Raw genomic sequence first — 20,353 nt, forward strand, 5'->3', positions numbered from 1 at the left:
ATGAAAATTGCCTTCAACTATTTTAATTTGTTTGACAAGTAGTTTGTATTACTTAATCACACTCAGAATCAAAGAATGTGTTCTGAACTTACAAACATACGTCGGATATGACAGGGACATGAAAGTAACTGCACCTCAGATTTGTATAATGACTCTTGTCGCAAAAGGGAAGAAAAAAAAATTAAAAACAGAAAAAAAAAATGAAAATCTAACAGGAAACAAAATTGCAGACACATATATAACAAGGATTCCATGAAACTACTGTTTAAATTTGCCAGACAGCACATGAGTACTTTTTTCCCTTAAATTTACAGTAACACGACACAATCCTGAATTTACTTAGGTAAAATTTCATGAAGCTTTGTGACATGTTCATGCCAGCATTCAACACACCAACAAAAGCAATTTCGCACACTCCCCAAATAAAATTGACCAAAAAAAAAAAAAACCACTGTAACAAAGTCATATGTTAAACATACAACATTACATTTGGATATATAATAAAGAATACTTTCCTTTGATTATTAATTTAATTATTATTAAATTTTGCAGTTCACTGATGCAAAAGTGATCTTAGATTTTGAAATGCACTGTTCCTCTCTTTACTTGTACGATGTCTGTGAAGACCGTCATTTAATTGCTTTTATCTACAGACACGCACAGTACAGTCACACTTGAATAACTCTCAGTCAATTTTTTTTTTTGCATAACCTCATCGTTATATTTTGCCATTGGCTGAAACTCTTGCGACGCTCATGTATGATGTCATTCAAATGAATATAGTTGCACAAAATTCTTGTAGCCATTTTCATCTGAATGGTTCCCTCTGTACTGAAAAATGAGACTTCTGACAACTAGCAATGCAACCATGCTGCAGGGCCTGGTGCCAAAATGGTCGACTACATGGTCCAAACCATCCATTTTTGTTGCGGCTTTGGTTGAAATACGGTTAACTTCAGTCGTCGCTTGAATTTGCCCACAAATATACAACTGAGTATACACCAGAATTGCTGTCACTACAACATACATGTACATATGGCCATAAACATCTCTTCAAGCTCTCAATTTACATTGTATAATACATGTACATATCAAAAGCGGTGCACCTTCATCATGTCTTCCCAATTAAAATACTTGGTCTATGTATTCATTGTAACGTCAGTCAAGTGATTCATGTTCACGGGCCATAGCTTTCAGTTTGTTTTGTTCACACATCTGAACTCAAAGGTTGCTATGCCAATAGCACTAACCAGTGATCATCATATTCTGTCATTACCCAACTGGCACCAAGCTCTCATCACCAGCATTATTAAAGTTACACATGCATGTACACACTTTGTCTAGTTGTGACCACACAATCCTCACGAGTACAAACACCTGATACCAACAATTTGAAGGTATGGCAGCAGTAATTGTGACAACTGACACTCCAGGTGACTCTGCAGATCCTGTAAGGGAGCTTTCCATATTCAATCTGAACAGGACACGGGGGATTTCAGAGAGAACCAGCTTGGGTATTGGAGCTTCCTTGGGATGAGACAATTATATGGAATTTAGCTGACCGAAGATGAAGAGGGCTTTTGCATTTCAGGCATACAGGAAAGGTTTATGTACACAGGCATACATGTACATGTATGGTACCAATAACACAAACCAGTAATCCGAAGGGGAAAAGGCTTAAAACCTTGCTCAAAGTTGGTAAGACTTAAATTCCTGATTTACGTGATAACAACACTGCAACTGTACATGACGGGTGGCTGGACGGTTTGAATTTTTTTTTGTTGCGCGTGCAGGTAGGAGTAAGGGTAACTGTGTATGTTGCCACTGTTGAAGAGATTTAAACTCAGTTTTGTCTCTACCCGAACAGGGAAATACGACCCATACTTCTAAGGGGTGCTTGCAACCTTTAGAAGTTGCGAGGAAAATGCCACAGAGGGGAAGGCCCCCCCTCCCCCGATTTGTGCCTGTAAAGCTTTCTGGGAGACTGGAAGCATCATTTGCTCTTAAAACACGAGGGCGCTATTCACACCTTGTGGATTGACCTCCATGAACTACAGGCATGACACGGGGGTCCCTTGATACGACTCTTCTCTCAAGGATCTGCTAAAGCCCAAAATGTATTTGCATTTGCTCAGCAAAAATGGGTTACCGGCCAAAATGGCCTGTGACTGGTCTGCTATGAACTTGTACAGAACTCATCAATTTTCTGAGCAGTCTGTTTTCTACCCAGCACCAAGTGTACGTGTACACGTATAACTATTTGTGTACAAATTTGGGATTTCATCGAGCCAGTGACCTTTGGTTTCAAACTTTAAACTTTCATTTCCATCCTTCAAGCATCCTGAATTTAGTGTTGCCCTAGTGCGGAAAAAACTCATGTGCACTATGAAGAGAGTGTTAAACTAAAACAGCGAAAATTTATGTCAAAATTTCAAATTATATGTTGAACAAGGGAATGAGTGGCCAATTAAAATCAAAGCTGAAAACGGCTAGCAAAATGCTGAAATATAAAAAGTTCCACCATTTTTGTACTGGCCAGGTGTACAAAAAAGCTGAAATTCAGGGTCAACTTCTACAAAAGCTGACATCAGCCAAAAAGCTGAATTCTCACACCCCTGTTGAATGAATCTCTCTTGAACACACACTGCTGAGCCTGAGAGGGTGATGATGATGATTATTTAACATTTGTGTTAATTGAAGTTATAGAGGTTTGCTGTGGCACCATGCAAGGGTATCTCTTTCTGTGTGGTTCTGAAAAGAACCTCCTGTTCTGCAACTTGCTGTACTTTCTACAGAACCTTCGCAATCAAAAGCTTCAAAGCTCACTCTTGTTAATTTGTCATCTACAAAAAAATCATTAACAATGGATATACGCATACATGTATGTGTACACTGCTCTCTATTTGTGACTGTGGGCACCCTTGATATACTTTGAAAAAAAAAAGATAAACAGGCTTCCCAAGCCCGACCAAGCATCAGTGATTCCTTCATCAGTACAGAACCGAAAGAGCTGAACACTGGACGCAACACAGGATACTTGATCGTTTTACATGTAGGTGCTATTCGACTGACTGCCAGCCCTTCAGGCTTTGCAAGATTAAATGTTGAATATATACAAGCATTTCTGTTGTTTGTCCATGATAATGGTATATGTATGTTACACTTACACAATAATGTTCTTAACGGAATAATGTAACTCATTGGCGGACTGTGTACCCAAGAGTGTTAAACATAAAACAGCTTCATTTACCTGTACACCAAAGAACTATATACATATTGCAGCAGGATCCATGGAATGTATTACAGCCTTGTTCGTTCAGGCCCATGACAGTCTCACACACGCTGATAAATGACTGTCTTACCCAATGTGGCTTCATCACTCTAATGCATGGGGGATTACAAGGCAAATTTGAGGAAAAGAGGCCCATTTACAAGATACATTTGCACATATACGCAAATAAAAAGTAGACTACGGGAATGTAAAGACACACATGTATGGGCCTAAGTAGTGTGATTCCTTGGACAGTCACAGAAATCTGACTATGTTCACTCTCCGGGCTGAATGCTTTGCCTGTGGCTGTCCATGCAGGCGCCTGTACTATGGAAGCCAGTTGTTAGTGGCTGCAACCTTTTAAATAGATCTATGTGCTCCCATGAGCCACAGCCTGAAGATTTAGACATGTCCACAGCCTTTAATAGCTGACCAGATAACCAGGGCTTGAACTTGTCACCTCAGAAATCCTGCCAGGTCACGGGTTCAGATTTACAACTAGTTCATTTGTTTGTTCTTACATGTAAGTCAACCTGGAAACAATTTATCACAACTAAGTAAGATTTGAATCTTTGCATGGTGGAAGAGACATGAGAGATAGGTTTGTGGGTACACCATGGAATCAATCTCTTTTGGGCGAGGTGTGGTTCTTAAAAGAACTGGTGAGTGTTAACTCAATGTTTCGAGTTAACATTTCGACGTTCACACTCTCCTGAGGACAGCAAGAGCACACTGGCTGAAATGTCAAGTTAACACTCACCGGTTCTTTTAAGAACCACACCTCTTCCCAAAAGAGATTGATTCCATGGTGTACCCTCAAACCTATCTCAGTTTATCAAGACAAACTGAAATCCTGGAGATACTAAACCTGTGCCAACTGATGCACATCTGAACTCAGTATTTGACCTTTCGTGATGAGTACTGACAAATGTGGGGATACTGGCTTGCTACTGAAATTCCTGGAGCAGTGGTATCATCTATTCAGAAAAAAGAAAATCTGAAAAGATGAGCTCTGAAATTTTTTATAGTGTGACTTGATATTAAATACTCCGTACATTTGATAGGCCTTTCTGCATTGAGGAAAAGATACCATATGGAATGAAAAGTATGTTCCCTTCCACTACAAAGAAATGATTTATATTCTTGCAGTGAGCCCAACGAGTGTTTCATACAACTATTTTGGGTAACATCTGTCAGTTCAGGTAAAGTATGTAGTTCAGATAAAGTGGTGTGTACATGAAAAAGTCATCTCATTTTTTTTTTACAAAGAAATTGAATACATGTAAGGGTGAAAGGTACACGCACAATGTCCTCTATCTCGCTATGTCTTTTGTCTCTCAAGCATATCAAGGGCAAAAGTTCATCATGTGGGCCTATCCATATTACAGGGTGTGACCAGTGCTCAACTTAAGATTTGAGAGCAGACACTGATGGTGTGACGAAGTAAAAGATTTGGTTCAGTTCCTCCCGGACATTTGTGGTACCCTAACCCCTTTGCGCCGGGACACGTTAAGACACGCCGTAAAAATTGAGACCCTCAGCCCGCTTTTCATCTATTATTCTCAACCCACACTCGAGCCAACACGGTGAAACAAGGCAGACCCTGGCTCTTGTATATGGTAATTGGCCTTTGTGTGTAGCCCAGAAATGAAAAGACCGAATTTGCATCATAATCACCAGCTTCACAATAGTCCCCACTTTGAAAAGAGGCAACAGGAATGTAGAAGCTTGAGTAGAGCCGCATGCCACCGAACAATCAGCCATTTCACTGTGTAATTCAAAGTGTGCAGAGCACGCTGGGCCACAAACCAAGAATTTTCGGTTTGGCAGGTGGCCTTCCTGGCCAAGCGAGGCTGGAATTCTTGGAGTCGGCTTTCGGAATGAAATTCCCGTCGAGAAGGGGTTAAGGACACTGTGTACTAAACTTATGTACATGTACTTAAGAAATAAGGGGAGCATCCTAAGGCATTACATTAAGAAAACAAGTTTTGCTTTGAATTGACAAGCCATTCAATATCATGTGCATGAATTTACCCAAAGGTTATCTCCATCACCCCTTTCGCGTTGAATGACCCAGGAGTCTTTCCTGCAATGATAAGATAAATACCCCAAAACCCGAAGTGCAGAGTACAAATTAGATGTAACGTGCATGTTACGTGCAATGTACGAGTGAGAAACTACCATTTAAATAGATACACAAGGAATCTGTCAGTGAAGCCATTTTTTTTTTCACTAGGGCTGCCAACATGTACATTTACAGATGTGACTACACTTACTGTTTCAGACACAGACTTTTGCCCTTCTAATGCAAAATACTTACACCAACAGTTTTATGATTAAACACCTGTCAAACTGTCCTTTTTTAGCCACAAATGAGCTTAGAAACTGTAGAATGAAAAGTTTAACTTTTTGCTGTCAGGACAGTGCACAGCACAATTGAGTAAATTTTGTGTTATATTTTTTAGTTATTATCTCATTACTTTTGTGTATGAAAAATCCTCCACAGATGGGTGCGATAGTTTGAGAATAACCAACATCATTTACTTAACCATGCTGAATTTGGTCTAGGTGCCTCCAAACTCCTACCGCCCCTACAACCCTTTTAGTTGTATAAACACTGTAGCACACTAGATCAAATATATGCTTGAGTGTGCACATTAATGTAGCACAAGATACCCCCAGGTGTGCAATCAGCAGACTAAAGGATTCACTCAAAGTCCACCAGCTCGTAACTGTCCGACATCCTCATGTGTGAAGACGCTGGTGCCTCTGTCTTGTTTCCAAACCATCTCGGCGGCTGAATGCTCCTCGCTCTCCTCTGACACTTCCAATAGGCGCCACGAGTCTGAGGGAGTTGCTTCATCACACGCTTCCCGTCCCCTGGCATGTTTCCAAGGAGAATCACTGTCGCTGTCCAATTCATCATCTTCGTAATCGTGGGATGATTTCCTTTTTAAACTGTGTCCTCTCACCTGTTTTACGACTGGTTTGCCCAGAGTCTGAGACGGATGATCTGCTGAAGTACTCCAAACAGTCTGTTCCTTGACAGTGTGCACGGTAGATGGGGCCCATTCCAAGCCAGGGAATTGATCTTTGGGAAACAGTAATAAAGAAACAAACTTTGATGCCAACTGAATATTAGGTTGTATCTGAATTTTGCTTTGTTGTGGTAAGCATTAACTTGGGTTTGTAATAAACTGTTGTAGCCAGCAGTCGTACTTCCACAGGCAAATGTTATTCCAAGTCGTATACTATACTTGATATAATGGGCTAAGCAACTGGTATTCTTGCAGTCAACGTATTTACAATCACCCTTAACATCCAGGGCATTTTGAGTGAGCTTTTTGGATCTGCCCAATCTAACATGCTGCTAACATATGACCAAAAGAAATGGGCATCAAGATGCAAATAAAATAAGTTATATTTCTGAGTCAAGTCTCAGTATGACCTTCTCCCTTGAGCTCTGACTTACATCCACAAAACTTTTAAGTAAAAAAAGACCTGTCAAGGAAAAACTAAAACCATAATAGATTTCACAACTACATGTGCCTTTGTACTTGTTTGTAAAAAAGAAACCAGGTTGAGATGATCATTACTTTACCATTTCTGTACTCAATATGACCTGAACAAATTATGAATCTAAGGTTTGAATAAAAGAAGTGTAAAAACAAACCTGTTGAAAGTAAAGACTGGAACTCCTCATCTGAATCATCAATTAAGCAGATGACATCATCATCTGAATCCTGATCATCATCTTGGTAAAGTTTCGTCTCCTGTCCCTCTTCCTGTGTTTCACCAGCACCCGAGTCCTGACCACATAACCCGTCACTTTGCTGATCCTGGCGTATATCCTCCTTAGGATAACTCATACAGGATATATCATCACAAACACCCCCTACAAATAATCTATCATTACACTGGCTTCCAAAACTGTCCTCTAAGTCTAAACTTCTCTCACTGAAAAACCTGTCCCGTTGCTTTGTCTCATTATTTATGTCACTTTCCTCTTCCTCAGTAGTACATGTGACTTGTTCAACTGCCTCGTCGGTTTGGCTACCATCAGAAACATTGTTCTTGGTGAGGTTCTTCTCCCGGAAAAACCTGTCTCGCTGAACACTGCTTTCAGCATTGCTGACACAGCTGTCCCAAGAAATACCATCTGCATACACACTTCCTTTTCCAGACATATCATTAAGTGTAGCATCTCCCTTGGTTCCTACATTTTGTATGACATCGGCTTGAGAATGCTCTTTCCGGTTGCTAGTCATAGGTATATCTTCTTTCCAAATGTCAGTCTTCCAGTCATTTTCTTTTAGACTCTTGTCTTTTTGGATGCTGTCTTTGAGGTTGTGATCCTCTGAAACTGTGTCCTTCTGACTTTTTCTCTTCCAGGTTTCATCGGCAGATTTGCTTTCTCCAGAGCTGTCATTTTCCAAGAGGGTTGCTCTAAAATCGTTATTTATTTGAGTCACACCATCAGTGGCATTATTTATCCAACTATCCTGGATGCTGCTGTATGTACAACTGGGAATTTTAATTTCACTGATATTGGAGCCTGATTTACTGTCCTCAGTGGTATGGTCCTTAATGTCATCATCTCTACTGTTACCTTCCAAATGGCTATCCTCAACTGATTGCTCCTTCACATTTCCCATCTCGGACAGAGTCTCCATAGAATGACTATTGTCTGAGTTTTTGGTGTCTGAGATATCTGCAGCAACAAGGATGACATTATCTTGATCTCTATTCTCGCTGCCAAAGCTACCTTCCACTGAGACTTTGTCTAGGGTATCTGATTTCAAATCCTGCAAATTGTCTGTTGCCATGACATTTGATATGGCATCTTCCAAGCTCTCAATTTCTGATGAAGGGTCATGATCTTCAATATCAGAAATGCAATTTTCTTGATCACTAGCTCCACTGGTATTGTCTTTGAGATCATTGTCAACAATGCCCCTCTGTGGTGAAATCATGTCCTTTTCTTCTCTTAGCAATTCAGAACCAGTATCTTTGCAAGGTTCTGATGGCAGTGTCTCCTCTGGTTTAGACCCGCTACTCTCTTCAAACTGAGTACATGTACTTGAAGAATTAGAGGGCTGTGAAGTACTTTGCTTAACCTGCTTATTGGGATGAAACTCTTCGGATTCAAGCGATTCTGATTCCACGGTACTACTTTCAACATTGATATTAGAATGCAGAGAGCCGCTACTCTGGGATGAAAATTCTCCAGATAAATTACTGCAATCACTTGTTGGAACTGGAGATATCACTTTGAGTCTATGTGAGCTGCAACTGTCTTGAAGCTTATCTGAGGTAACAGCTCCAACAATTTCCCATGTTGGGTGACTTTCTGTTGTCTTTTCTGCATCTTGATCACCTGCCGTCTGTGTCTCTGTGTCTTCTTCAAGCTTATCCACAGAGAGAGTGAGAGAAGGGGATTCACAAGTTACTTCCTCAGAATCTTGTTTCTCCTGGCTGGTTTTGGCCATCTCTTCATTTAGCCGTTGGTAGTGCAATGCCATCATTGTCAGAGGAATGTCTCTCTGGTTCATTCCATCCTTATCATCATCAATGTCCTCATCACTGTCACTCTGCTGTCCATTTGCATTCTCATTAAAACTCGAATCACTGTCATCATATGGATTATCCGAGGCAGCATCTTTGGAATCGTTTTCCTCATCAGCATCTACTTTACCGATGTTTGGTTCCTCACTGTTTCCCTCTATCATATTTGTATGCATGGATTTGTCGCCATCTTGTGTGTCATCTTCTTTGGCTTCAGCATCATCTCCATCATCATCACTGGATGTTATTACTACAATGTCATCAGTGGGATCCTTAGTTTGTATATCAGTGCCCACTTCAGTGTTGTCTTCCTGACCTTGAACTGAACTGACTGTAGGTATTTTAGATGCATGTCTTCCAGTGGACTTATTACTCATGCTGCTCTCTCCAGGTCCAACCAAATCCTCTTTATCTCCAAGAACTGAGGAACAAGATGGAGCAGCAGGTGTCATATTCACTTTCCTGGTCAGGATCCCTGACATTTGCTCCTTGGCAACCTCATCAGTTTTTTTCTTCCTCTTCCTGGTTGTCATGGGCAACATCACAAGTCCCTGGCCAAAGTCGAGTCCCATTCCTCGCTGGCTGCGCCTGCCCGGTATCTTCACGTTCAGAAATCGCTGAGAAGTTTTGGAAGGGCTAGTTTTGGCACTCTTGCTCAAATTCACACGCATGCCATGCTGCAAGAGCTTAGGGTGCGATGGGCTTGTCATGATACTTTCTTTCAGTCCACCAGCACGAGGCTTCCTCCTCACCCATAATTTGCCAGAGTCTTTTGGGCTTGGTTCAATCCATTCCCCCTCACATCCCTCTGCAGTTTTCAGAGAACTTTGGTACAGGTTCCGAGTGCCTTCATTGCTTCTGCCACTGATTTCAATGTGGGGAGTTCTGTGCCTTTTATGCTTCTTGTGCTTCTTGTGTTTTTCTCTTCTTCTCGTCTCTGGTGAAAGGCTTCTCTTGTGTTGGCTACGTTTCACAGATTCACGATGCAGGATTCCCCCTGTGCAGATATACTCGTCCAGGCTGCCATCATAAGCTGAGGTGGGTTTATTACACATCTTGAAAGGTGGAACGAGATAGTCTACCCACTCTTTGGCTTGTTGGCTTGTCATCCTTGTCTGCAGGATACCAAGCTTCCTTGTGTCATCTAGGCTTGTTATTGCAACACGCGGCTCAGTGTGCTTAGACAAGTGACTGCAAAAATCTTGCTGGTCCTCCATGTGCCGAGCATTCCCGAGCAACAGCACTTTGCAGATGACACAGGCACTGGAATACCCTGAAGCAGAGAGTGTGAAGAAGGCTGCCAGAACTGCAGTTGGGATGTGAACGATGGGCAAGATCTTTTGAGATGGAGGGTGAGCAGTGCAGTCAATGTGATGGAGCTGCAGGAGCATCAGCTGAGGAAAAGCTTCTTTGCAGCGAGCACACTCAAACTGGACACGATTGTCCAGTTTGATGAGATCTGCAGCTTTAAACATTTCAGTGTTCTTAAACTGGTCCTCAAGCAGCTGGATATTAACAGCTGGCTCTTGCAAATGAGCTAAGCACTCAGCTTTCTTGGTTGGATCTTTCTTAGCCTTTGTAACACACAATGGCACAACACTGGACACATCACTTGTTTTAGCTATAAGTCCAACAGACATGGGGGAAATAGACTTTATTTGGCCCAGTGAAGTGCTCAAGCCATCCAAGAGAGAAACTGGTTTCCCCTGGTGCGAGTTGGAAGTACTGGATTTGCTGAAAACAGGAGAGACTTCCCTATCAGATTCTCCAGCAGGTGGTTGCACAATGCACACTGCATGCTTCATGGTAGATCCCTTCTCAACTGGAAGGTGAACCATGAATTTCTTAGGAGAGTCGGTATGGTTTACAGGCACTTTAACCAAGTAAAGGGAGTCATCGTGTTTCTTCCCACTGTTTGACAGTGAATGCATCATGCTCTCTGATTGTGACTTTGGCACTCGTATCACATAAGATGCCATGCTGTCACCATCTAAGAGATGTCTCTGCACAGTGATGTTTGGCATCTCTTTACTACTTGTCACTAGACCTGAGGATGGGGTGGTTACTGTTTGAACTTTTTGATTTGCAACTGAAGCAGAGCTCTGATTCACAGAAGCCCCTGAGACATGCTGACTGGCAAGATGCGGCACTGTCTTTATAATAGTCATGGTTGATGGAACATGAACTGCACTTGCCCTGATCCCACTGCTTGGGAGAGAATTCAAGCCAAGCTTTGACAGAGTACTTGAATTCGAAACAGTATTAGGAAGTGCTGAAACAGAATATGTAAAGCTTTGTTTTGAAAGTGGCATGGTCTTTGCTGGAGCACTAGCATTAGACGACTTGATGAAATTAATTGGTGCTTTAGCAGCATCTGTGAGAGCCCGGGTATTGTTTGGGGAGCCTTGAGCAGTCTGATTTGAAACAATGCGAAAAAATGTCTTTGGATTTTGCTGACTGGCTGGCTGAGATGTCCCAGAGACATTTCTGACTTTCTCCATCACCTGTGAAGAAGCGGTGGACACTCCCAACCCTTGAGGAGCAGTCTTCCTAGGGACCACCAGTGAACTGGGCAAACCGGATGCGGTAATAATTTGTTGCTTAGGTGATACTGGTGAGGTCATGATCTTATACTGTTTTCCAGTATTTGCTCTATAAGTAATCTGCCTAGTGCTGTAATGTGTTACCACAGCAGACACTTGGATGGTTTGCTCCACCCCAGTCTTTGTGACAGGTGGCGCTATGACAGAATTGCCCACTTTGGACCTGAGCAAAGTTGGAGTCGTTTTTGTGCCCTGCTGATCATGTACTACACTGGGGACGACCGGGTACAAATTTCGAGAGTTGTTGTGCACACCACCTTGGGTTACAACAGCATTCTTGCCCGTTGTTACAATTGACACAGTCTTGGTCGCTGCTGCTGGGGTGGCATGACGTATTATGATAACTTTGTTTTGAGTATTGAGCTTTGGGACTGTGGTCGCAGGACATACTTGAACTTGACTTACAGTTGGAGTATGAACATTCATCACAGAGCTCACTTTGGGGGTGATGCTTAAACCAACAGGTTGGGCAGAAAGTGATGGTGTGTTGTGTGATAATGTAAGTACCTTGCTACTTGGCAGCATCTGTTTATCCTTTGTCTTCACGGATAAAAGTCTTTCATCTTGCCCATCCATACTTATATTGGAAACCCTCTTAATGAGGTAATGCTGCTTTGATGCAGGTGCTGCAGTCTTCTGTGCGCTGACTTTGGCAGGGTGACTGGCTTGTGCACCAGCTGTGTTATTCCCCTGTGATTGAGGAGTCTCTGAGGGGACTGAGGCTGACAAGGGCAGCTTTGTTATTTCCCTTGTTTCATGATTCTTGATATACCATTTAAGTGGCGTGTCGTGATCGTTGATGATGTGCTCTTTGATTTTTTGCCAAGTTCCTACGAAGGAACACAACTTGCACTTCATGTCCTCTTTCCGGTGAACCATGATCAAGTTGTGGACGCGCCTCACATGCAACTTTAGAGAGTTCAAGGTCTTGTTGTGATCACCACATATGTGGCAAGCCCACTGAGTATTTTGTTGGGGTGGTGTCTTGACAGTTTTCATAACTTGATAAGTTTTGGATGGTGAACGGGTGGTTGCTGTTGTGAGCTGCTTCTGCTTACTGGCTGAACTCTCAGTTTCTTCATCTTCATCTGAGCTTCCAATAGATATAACTTCTGGATCATCATCAAGTATGATTATATCATCGTCACTCTTCTTGTGACTTTCTCCTTCTTGCATTTGCGGGTTTACGTTTGTATTTTCTTTCTCTTGTGAACTAGCTGATATTTTACCCAGCTCGGAGAAGGAACCTTCAAATGTTACTGGATCTGTATCTGTTGTTTTCCAGATGGCATTTTGGTTGGGAGATTTTTTTTCTGAATTGCTGGGGGATTCTGGTTCTTCAGTTCTATGTGAAACATCTCCTTGGTCACCCTTGGAATGCTTGTGGATACTAGCTAATGAAAATTCCCTTCCCCCAACACTCTCACTACTGGTGTTCCTTTCCTGACAAAGATCCTGGCTTCTCCGCCCAACTCCTAACACCTCTTTTTCAGTGCCTTCATCTTGCTGCTTAGATGCATCTGTGTCTTGTAGACACTCTGAATTGCTGGGGGAATCCGGGTCTTCGGTTCTCTCTGACACATCAACTTGGTCACCCTTGAGATGCTCATGGATACCAGCTACTGGAGATTCCCACTCCCCAACGCTCTCACTACTAGTGTTCTTTTCCTGACAAAGATAATGGCTTCTCCGCCCAAGTCCTAACACCTCTTTCTCAGTGCCTTCATCTTGCTGCTTAGATGCATCTGTGTCTTGTAGACACTCTGAATTGCTGGGGGAATCTGGGTATTCAATTCTCTCTGACACATCTCCTTGGTCACCCTTGAGATGCTCATGGATAGCAGCTACTGGAGATTCCCATTCCCCAACACCCTCACTACTAGTGTTCTTTTCCTGACAAAGATCCTGGCTTCTTGGCCCAATACCTAACACCTCTTTTTCAGTGCCTTCATCTTGCTGTTTGAATGCATCAGGGTCTTGTAGACACTCAGAATTGCCGGGGAAATCTGGGTCTTCGGTTTTCAGTGAAACATCTCCTAGGTCACCCTTGGGATGCTTGTGGATAGCAACTACTGGAGATTCCCATTCCCCAACACTCTCACTACTGGTGTTCCTTTCCTGACAAAGATCCTGGCTTCTCAGCTCAACTTCTGAAACCTCCTTTTCAGCACCTGCTTCTCGCTGTTTGGATGCATTTGTGTCTTGTAGACAATATACATCACTTTTGGCATCACCTTCTTTGAGCATTTCTATATAGCATCCCTCCTTACCAAATTTGTCTTCATTTGAACCATTTACAAAATCTTCCTTTCTTCTAAGTTTTGAGTCGTCCTTGACAATGCATGGATCTTGCTCATCCCCCTCAACTTCCTCATTGAAATGGAAGTTGTCAACTTGACAGCAGTCTCCTCCTAGTTCTGCCTCAGCTTCTTCAATGTCTGAATCAGTAGCTGTTGCCATCAATTTGTGTTCCTTACCCAATTTGTCTTCATTTGAACCATTCGCGAAATCTTCCTTTCTTCCAAATTTTGAGTCGTCCTTGACAATGCATGGATCTTGCTTATCCCCCTCAACTTCCTCATTGAAATGGAAGTTGTCAACGTGACAGCAGTCTCCTCCTAGTTCTGCTTCAGCTTCTTCAACGTCTGAATCAGTAGCTGTTGCCATCAATTTGTGTTCACCATTTTTGTCTTCAGATAAAGTTCTTTCTGTTTCTTCTCCAACAACAGAAGTGTCCTTATCTGGTGATCCATTCTTTTCCTCATAAGAAACAGTTTCATACGCTCCATTCCCAGACATATGCCCAGGACTTTCAGTAGTATATCTGTCACTACTGAGTGTTGCACCAGTATCAAAACTGGCATCAGATGGTGAATTGCAGAGGAGCGAATCATCATTAGTTAGATTTCCTTCCATCTGGCCTTCGCATACCTGTACATGTGAACTTCTTGCTTCAGGCTTAGTGTCACCTTGGTGATCCAAGATGCGAGTGGTAGAGTCTGGTTCAGTCCTCTCTATGGTTTTATTCTGACAAGCTTCATCTGGCGAAGGAAGGTTTTTTATTTTTACATTGATGGGAGTGTCTTGTGTTTTATTGTCTGCAATCTCTGCATCGCACTCAAAGTCAGATATTAACAAGACGGATTCCTCTGAGGATAAAGAATTATCACGTTCCCTCAATGAGGATGCATCATCCTCAGACTGTCTGGGAGACGGAGAGTCTGATGAGCCTGAATTTGGCACAGGAGATATATCGTGCTGCAACTTATTGAGATCACTCCCAATTTTTCCATCGTGCTGACCAGGAGAGAGCTTGTTTGAGTTCAACTGAAACGATCTAGTGTCTGTAACGCTACCAGTAGAAGTCTTTGCTATCAGTTCAGATGCCAATTCCAACTCATGGCTAGACATCTCAGATGCTTCTTTGGTTGATGGGACATTTACGAATCTTGTTAAGGCAGAGGAGCTAGTATTCTGTGAAAGCTGTGGATCCTTCTCATCAACAGGGGAACCATTTTGTCTGCTTTCTTGAATATCCTTATTGTTTGTGTCCAATTGCAAAAGTGAACAATTAGACTCAGAAACTGTGCTACATCCAAGGTAAGTGGAACATGGGGAAATTTCGTCCTTATTCTGAGTCTCAATCTCTTGCTTCTGTTGTCCTCCAGATCCAACTATGTCCTGGAAACTGCGCTCAGGGGACACTGGTGACAAAGAGCTGCCATCTTGAACATTTGTAATTCCAGATGAATGTTCTTCATCCTGCAAGCTACTAGGATCGAAACACCACTGTTCTGCATTGTTGCTTATTCTAGTCAAATCTGCAGATAACTCTGGTGACTTGATGTCACTGTCTCCATCACTGAAACTTGGAGGGTCATAATTGAGAGAAAAGTCGTCACTGATTTTAATCCCTTCATCTGTTTCATTGATACCTCCATCTGACAGGTTTGATTCAATGCTGATAAAATCCTGGGTTGTTTGCCCTGCGTTAGTCAAATAATCACGCGACTGGCAGTGTCGTGCATTGGGATGTAAAACATCACTTGATGTCTGATGCACTGTGGTAAGTAGACTACTTTGCATTGGAATGTTTTCTTCATTTTTTTGAGGAGTACTTCCAAAGTTTGATGCAGCATGACATGAATCATCCCTTGCCTGAATGCAGGGTTCTGTAACCAGACCAACATATTCATTAGCAAGTGGAAGGCTTTGATAGTACTGATCTGAAGATTTCTTGGTTTGCATAGCAAGTTGTGAGAAAGGATTAACAGGTGGTATCAAGTCACAGTTTTGACCAATGCACTCATTTTCACTCTCCACAACAGTTGGTGTTGGCAAGAGGAGCTCATCAGCAAGGTGTGCCTCCTGCCCAGCCACGGTGTGGCTAGGGTTATCATATGACCTGCTGCCTGGTGCTGAATGCAATTCAGATGATGACATATCGCAAGACCAGGATGACTCATTCTCAGCTGACAGACATAAACCAACAGACTTAAGCTGTTCATTGCTTTCCAACTGTGCTGCTTTGGCTTCCCCACTATCGCCATAACACAGGTTTTCAACATCAAGACTAGGTACACGTACACTGTCCCCAAGATCGCTGGATGACTGCTCTGTGCTGTCCCAGGGAAGTTTACAGAAGTCAGGGAGCTCTGTGTCAAGGGACTGGTTGGTGAAGGGAGACAATGAACTCTGCTGGGGCTGTTTGAAGAATTCCAAAGCATCTTGGGCATTCCTTAAGGAATGACTGAGATGTGATGAGGATCCTTGCAGTTCAAATTTGTGTGCTGGAGAAAGTCTGTTGGGAACCGTTGCTAAGAACTGTGGAAGGGTTCCGTCAACAGACCAGTCGTCACCTTGACCATCCATTGTATTTCAACTACAGATCTGGGTAAGCAGCTGTTCCAGCAAACAAATGTGTTACAATGGACCTTTTCTCGTCACATATCCTCCCTGCAACAAAAAGGATTTCGACGTAAGACAAATGGATAACTAATTACTGGTAGCAGATTAAAAGCCAGACTGTGCCTAGCATATTGGAATATCTGACTACCTTAAATATGTAATCTATAATGTGTCAAAGAACAGTCAAATTACTTGCAGCAAAAGCCATATTCAGATACAGAGTACACTTTGATTACATGGTAGGAAGGTGGGAACCTTTATGCTGCTCTTAAAATACAGTGCATTCGATTTTACAGAGTCAGTGGTTCAATGTCACAGGTGTTTCTTATGGAAAGTCCCATTGACAGGTACTACACGGCATATCCAATCTGTTTGAAGGGACTGTTCCCCCTGTCAAAACTGTATGACATTTCAAGACTTGGTAATGTCAAATGGTAAAGGGCATTCAGGTGAATATGGTATTCGAACAAAGAAGTCAATTTTTAACGGCAAAAAGGGTGGCCCTTCTGATTTCCAAAGTTCAAGTTTCAAGGTGTGATTTCACTGAGAGTGCAATGTGTGGTCCGCCTGTGATTATGCTGGAACTACATGTACATGTACATGAGTACCAAAGTATGGGGTCATGTTCAACCAGGCAGTGGAGTGAAAAGGAATGGTGTATGAGCGTGCGGTGGTTCACGCACTAATGCCTTTTACACACAAAATTGTACACATGACGTGTTCACTTTAATATTCTATAGCTGAGGTGTACAGTACACGAGTCTGCCATGCAAGTATTCTCACTTCCATGAAAGCATTCAGGTGCATAGTGGCATATAGTGGGTGCAATAAGCTGAAGTCAAAACGACAGACAGGGGCAAATTCTATACAGGATAAACTTCATTCCAGGATTTTCTCTTTCCACACTAGGACTCTACCTTTGAAAAGGATCAATAATACAAACCCGATGTCAGGTCTTACAACTTTTCAGTTTTATATACCAGGCTGCAGGTATGCTTGATTAAAAATTGTCTTTGAAAAGATACATTTCACCAAGTAAAATGTTAACAATCATATTTGCAAAAATCAGTGCTCTTTGAGGGAATAAAAAATAATGATGTTGAATCTCTCAAGCAGACATCATTTTAAGATAATCTTGCTTGTTACATCTTGGCCAGGCCTTATTTCAACTACTCAGGTGACTCTAAATTCCAACTGACTTACCTTGACCTACATGTTTAGAATGAAAAGTCCATCAATTGCTACAGCCACCAGGTGAATTGTCCAGTGAGTTCTGATCAGACTCCAGGAATTGGTAGGTTTTGTGAAGGGAACCACAGCAGGAACAGGAGCAAATCTGAGAAACAGAAGCATTATTTAAAAGGCATCAGTTCTGCACAAAAGTTAGAAGAGGAAATATGAGGCTGGAAAAGAGTGCAATGTATTTGGGGTATTTCAGTCAAATTTCCTTGTGTCGTACATGTACATGTACCTTTCCACTGGGACTGTCATGAGTAGGTTCACACCAAGATATGGTACTCAAAGTACACACACATTAGGGGAGGGTGTGTCAATTGATCAAGTTCTGATGGTACTGTAAGTGATTGGACTGACTGATTTCTTCTCATAGCAATTAACACATGAAGCTTGGGACCTCTGGATCAGTGGAACAAGACTGAGGTTACCAGCATTTGTGTGTGTTGCTCTTTAATACCTAGGGGTGCAGGAAACTGTTGAGTATGCATTATCATGCAAACAGAAAACATTTAGCTTTCTGCTTTCATGAAATAAGCAAGCTATGTATGATTGTATATTCCCAGCCCGATCAAGAGAATGCTCACTACTTGGGTGTACATGTACCTGCCGGTCGTATTTCCATACATGTAGTGTGTGCAATACTCATGTTAACACAAGTAACACACATACATGCAAGTGTACATGTACTCCAATGCAACCAAAGTTACCAAGGGTACACAATGTGTAACATAACTATCCAGGGTTGGCCGATTTAAATCACATTGATTTAAATTGCTGATTTAAACCATGATTTAAATCAAATGCCTTTTTCTAAATCGCTGCATTTAAATAAACTGTTTGATTTTTTTATGGCAAAAATGTTGTAATTGTTTCCCCATATTTTCAACTCATTGATAACTTGAATTTTTGTACATACAGCAAATACACTTCCAAGAGTCTTTCAGTACCTATAGTAAATAAAAGAAAAATGGAAGCATACACACACATGCTATATTACAAGCTATCTTGATTAACAGCGATTTTTGTTCAATATGAGCCACTTGTTAGAATGGAAGGTTAGAATGGACTATTTAGATTCATCACATGAATTAAATGATTTACAATTAAGATTTTATCTACATGTAACTTGTAAGTTGATTTAAAGCTATACTGTCTGTGTTTTTAAGTTTACACAATATTGATTTTGTTTTCAAAGTGAAGTTTGAAAGACTGAATCAAGATGCTAGCTTTTTCATAATTGGTGGCATTTATGCACTATAAACAGTGGCCTTTAATATTACACTTAAGTGCAAAACGGTTTGTGTTGAAGAAATTGGTGATGTCATGAGAATGAATATCACGGATTTCGGTCCACCGCCTGCATACCGCTGAAACATCCCCCCCCAAAAAATTTCATTATTTTCCATTTTTTCAGAAAAACTAGGTGTTTTCGCGTCGGAAATTGTTAAAAAATGGCTGCAAAGTGAATCAGGAGTTTGCATTGCACCCGCATACAAATGGCGTGATGTACATGTAATAGACAGACTGAGAACTTGTCTGCTTTTAAGGTTGGTTCCCTTTGCATGGACGCTTAGTCGCTATCGATATAGGGTATGTACATCAACTAATGAATAATAAAATAAAGCCTCATGTGTTTTCAAAATTGTTCGGACGGAAATCTGGGATGTTCATTCTCATACACTGTACATGTTCTAATTTTCGAGGTCGGAGGTTGTTCCATTTATTGCACTCACGTCTGGGCAAAGGGGTAACTCTCCATTCACTTTGTACAGGGATTTGCATGTTTTCCTCATTTTTGCTGCAACATGATAAATATAAACCTTTTCAATACAGTGTTGGAGGTATTCATACTGCACGAACAGTGAAAGTTCAGGCACATTTGATGTAAAGGTTAAGAGTTTAGTCAATAATTCAGATTTTCCCCATAGATGGCAATACTATTTTTGCCCCTTTGAGTTTCGAGTGTAAAATATGGAATAGCCACCAATTGACCAATCAGAGAAAAGAATCAAGAATCAGTGACGTCATCCTGACAGCGAGAATGATGGAGTTGGACACAAGCACTTACTCAATTTATTGACAATCATGACAGTGTTCATAATTTATATTTCTTTATGTTCATCAACATGATGAAGTGTTCCTTGCACAATTAGTATGTACAGTAATTTTAAGAACTGATTGTTTTTTAGGCATATTTCATTGTATTTGTAAAAAAGTGTTAACTAACTCGACAGTCTTGTATCCAGATCAAAACTTGTTCAAAGCGATAGCTATTTAACAGAAGACAACAGCACCATACTTAAAAATAAAATCGTTACAGCGCCCTCATGAGACTGACTAGGTTTATCAATTAAATGTCAACATTAGAACAGCTCACGTAAGCACCAAAACAGGAATGGACATAAACGCAATAAAATTCCAAATGCAGTTACTAGTATCACTGTGTGCACTCACCAAAGATGCCTTCGTATGTTTACGAAATGACAGTGAAATGTTGGTGATACTTAGCACTGTCGTCTCCAACAAAGGCAGGGCAGTTCCCGTGTATACACAGTCCATACCCGTCCTGCCTGTAATACATGTACCAGCGAAGCATTTGTGACGTCACTAACTGCTAAGTCGAGCTGCACAAGGCGGTGGCATATCAATACCGGTTACCAGCGAAGTGATGTCGAGGCCATCAAAATGGCTCAGCCCGGTGGCGTATGTGTTTGTGTATACGTAGTACACGTATGCGTATGCAGGAGGCACCTCATGACCTAGTTGCCAA

General features: G+C 41.6%; 1 protein-coding gene across 4 annotated transcripts; it reads right to left on the bottom strand.

Annotated features, from left to right (window-relative positions):
* Positions 1–264: 264 nt before the first annotated feature.
* Positions 265–20,168, bottom strand: LOC110975609 (uncharacterized). Of its 4 annotated transcripts, none has more exons than XR_015425514.1 (4): positions 17,551–17,683; positions 6,945–16,395; positions 5,306–6,362; positions 265–4,248 (listed from the first exon to the last, which is right to left on the bottom strand). XR_015425514.1 is itself a non-coding variant. In XM_087137517.1 (4 exons), exons 3-4 carry the CDS (start codon positions 16,309–16,311, stop codon positions 5,983–5,985), a joined length of 9,747 nt encoding a protein of 3,248 aa, XP_086993643.1. In that variant the 5' UTR covers positions 16,312–16,395; positions 17,551–17,683; positions 20,038–20,168; the 3' UTR covers positions 265–5,982. The 4 variants fall into 4 exon arrangements, 1 of the variants encoding a protein (XP_086993643.1); XR_015425515.1 differs by having other exon boundaries at positions 265–3,381; positions 4,140–6,362; XR_015425516.1 differs by having other exon boundaries at positions 265–1,527; positions 3,251–6,362.
* Positions 20,169–20,353: the final 185 nt, after the last annotated feature.

The sequence above is a fragment of the Acanthaster planci genome, linkage group LG06 (assembly GCF_054643075.1).
Source record: "Acanthaster planci isolate LZ-2023a linkage group LG06, COTS_SCS, whole genome shotgun sequence".
NCBI lineage: Eukaryota > Metazoa > Echinodermata > Asteroidea > Valvatida > Acanthasteridae > Acanthaster > Acanthaster planci.

What these genes read in the sequence shown, in the direction of transcription:
- LOC110975609 (XM_087137517.1), bottom strand. Translation starts at nt 16,311, where the DNA reads ATGGATGGTCAAGGTGACGACTGGTCTGTTGACGGAACCCTTCCACAG. An exon ending in CCAGTCTTTACTTTCAACAG is followed by an intron (nt 6,363 to 6,944) that starts GTTTGTTTTTAC and finishes TGTTTCCCAAAG; the next exon opens with ATCAATTCCCTGGCTTGGAA.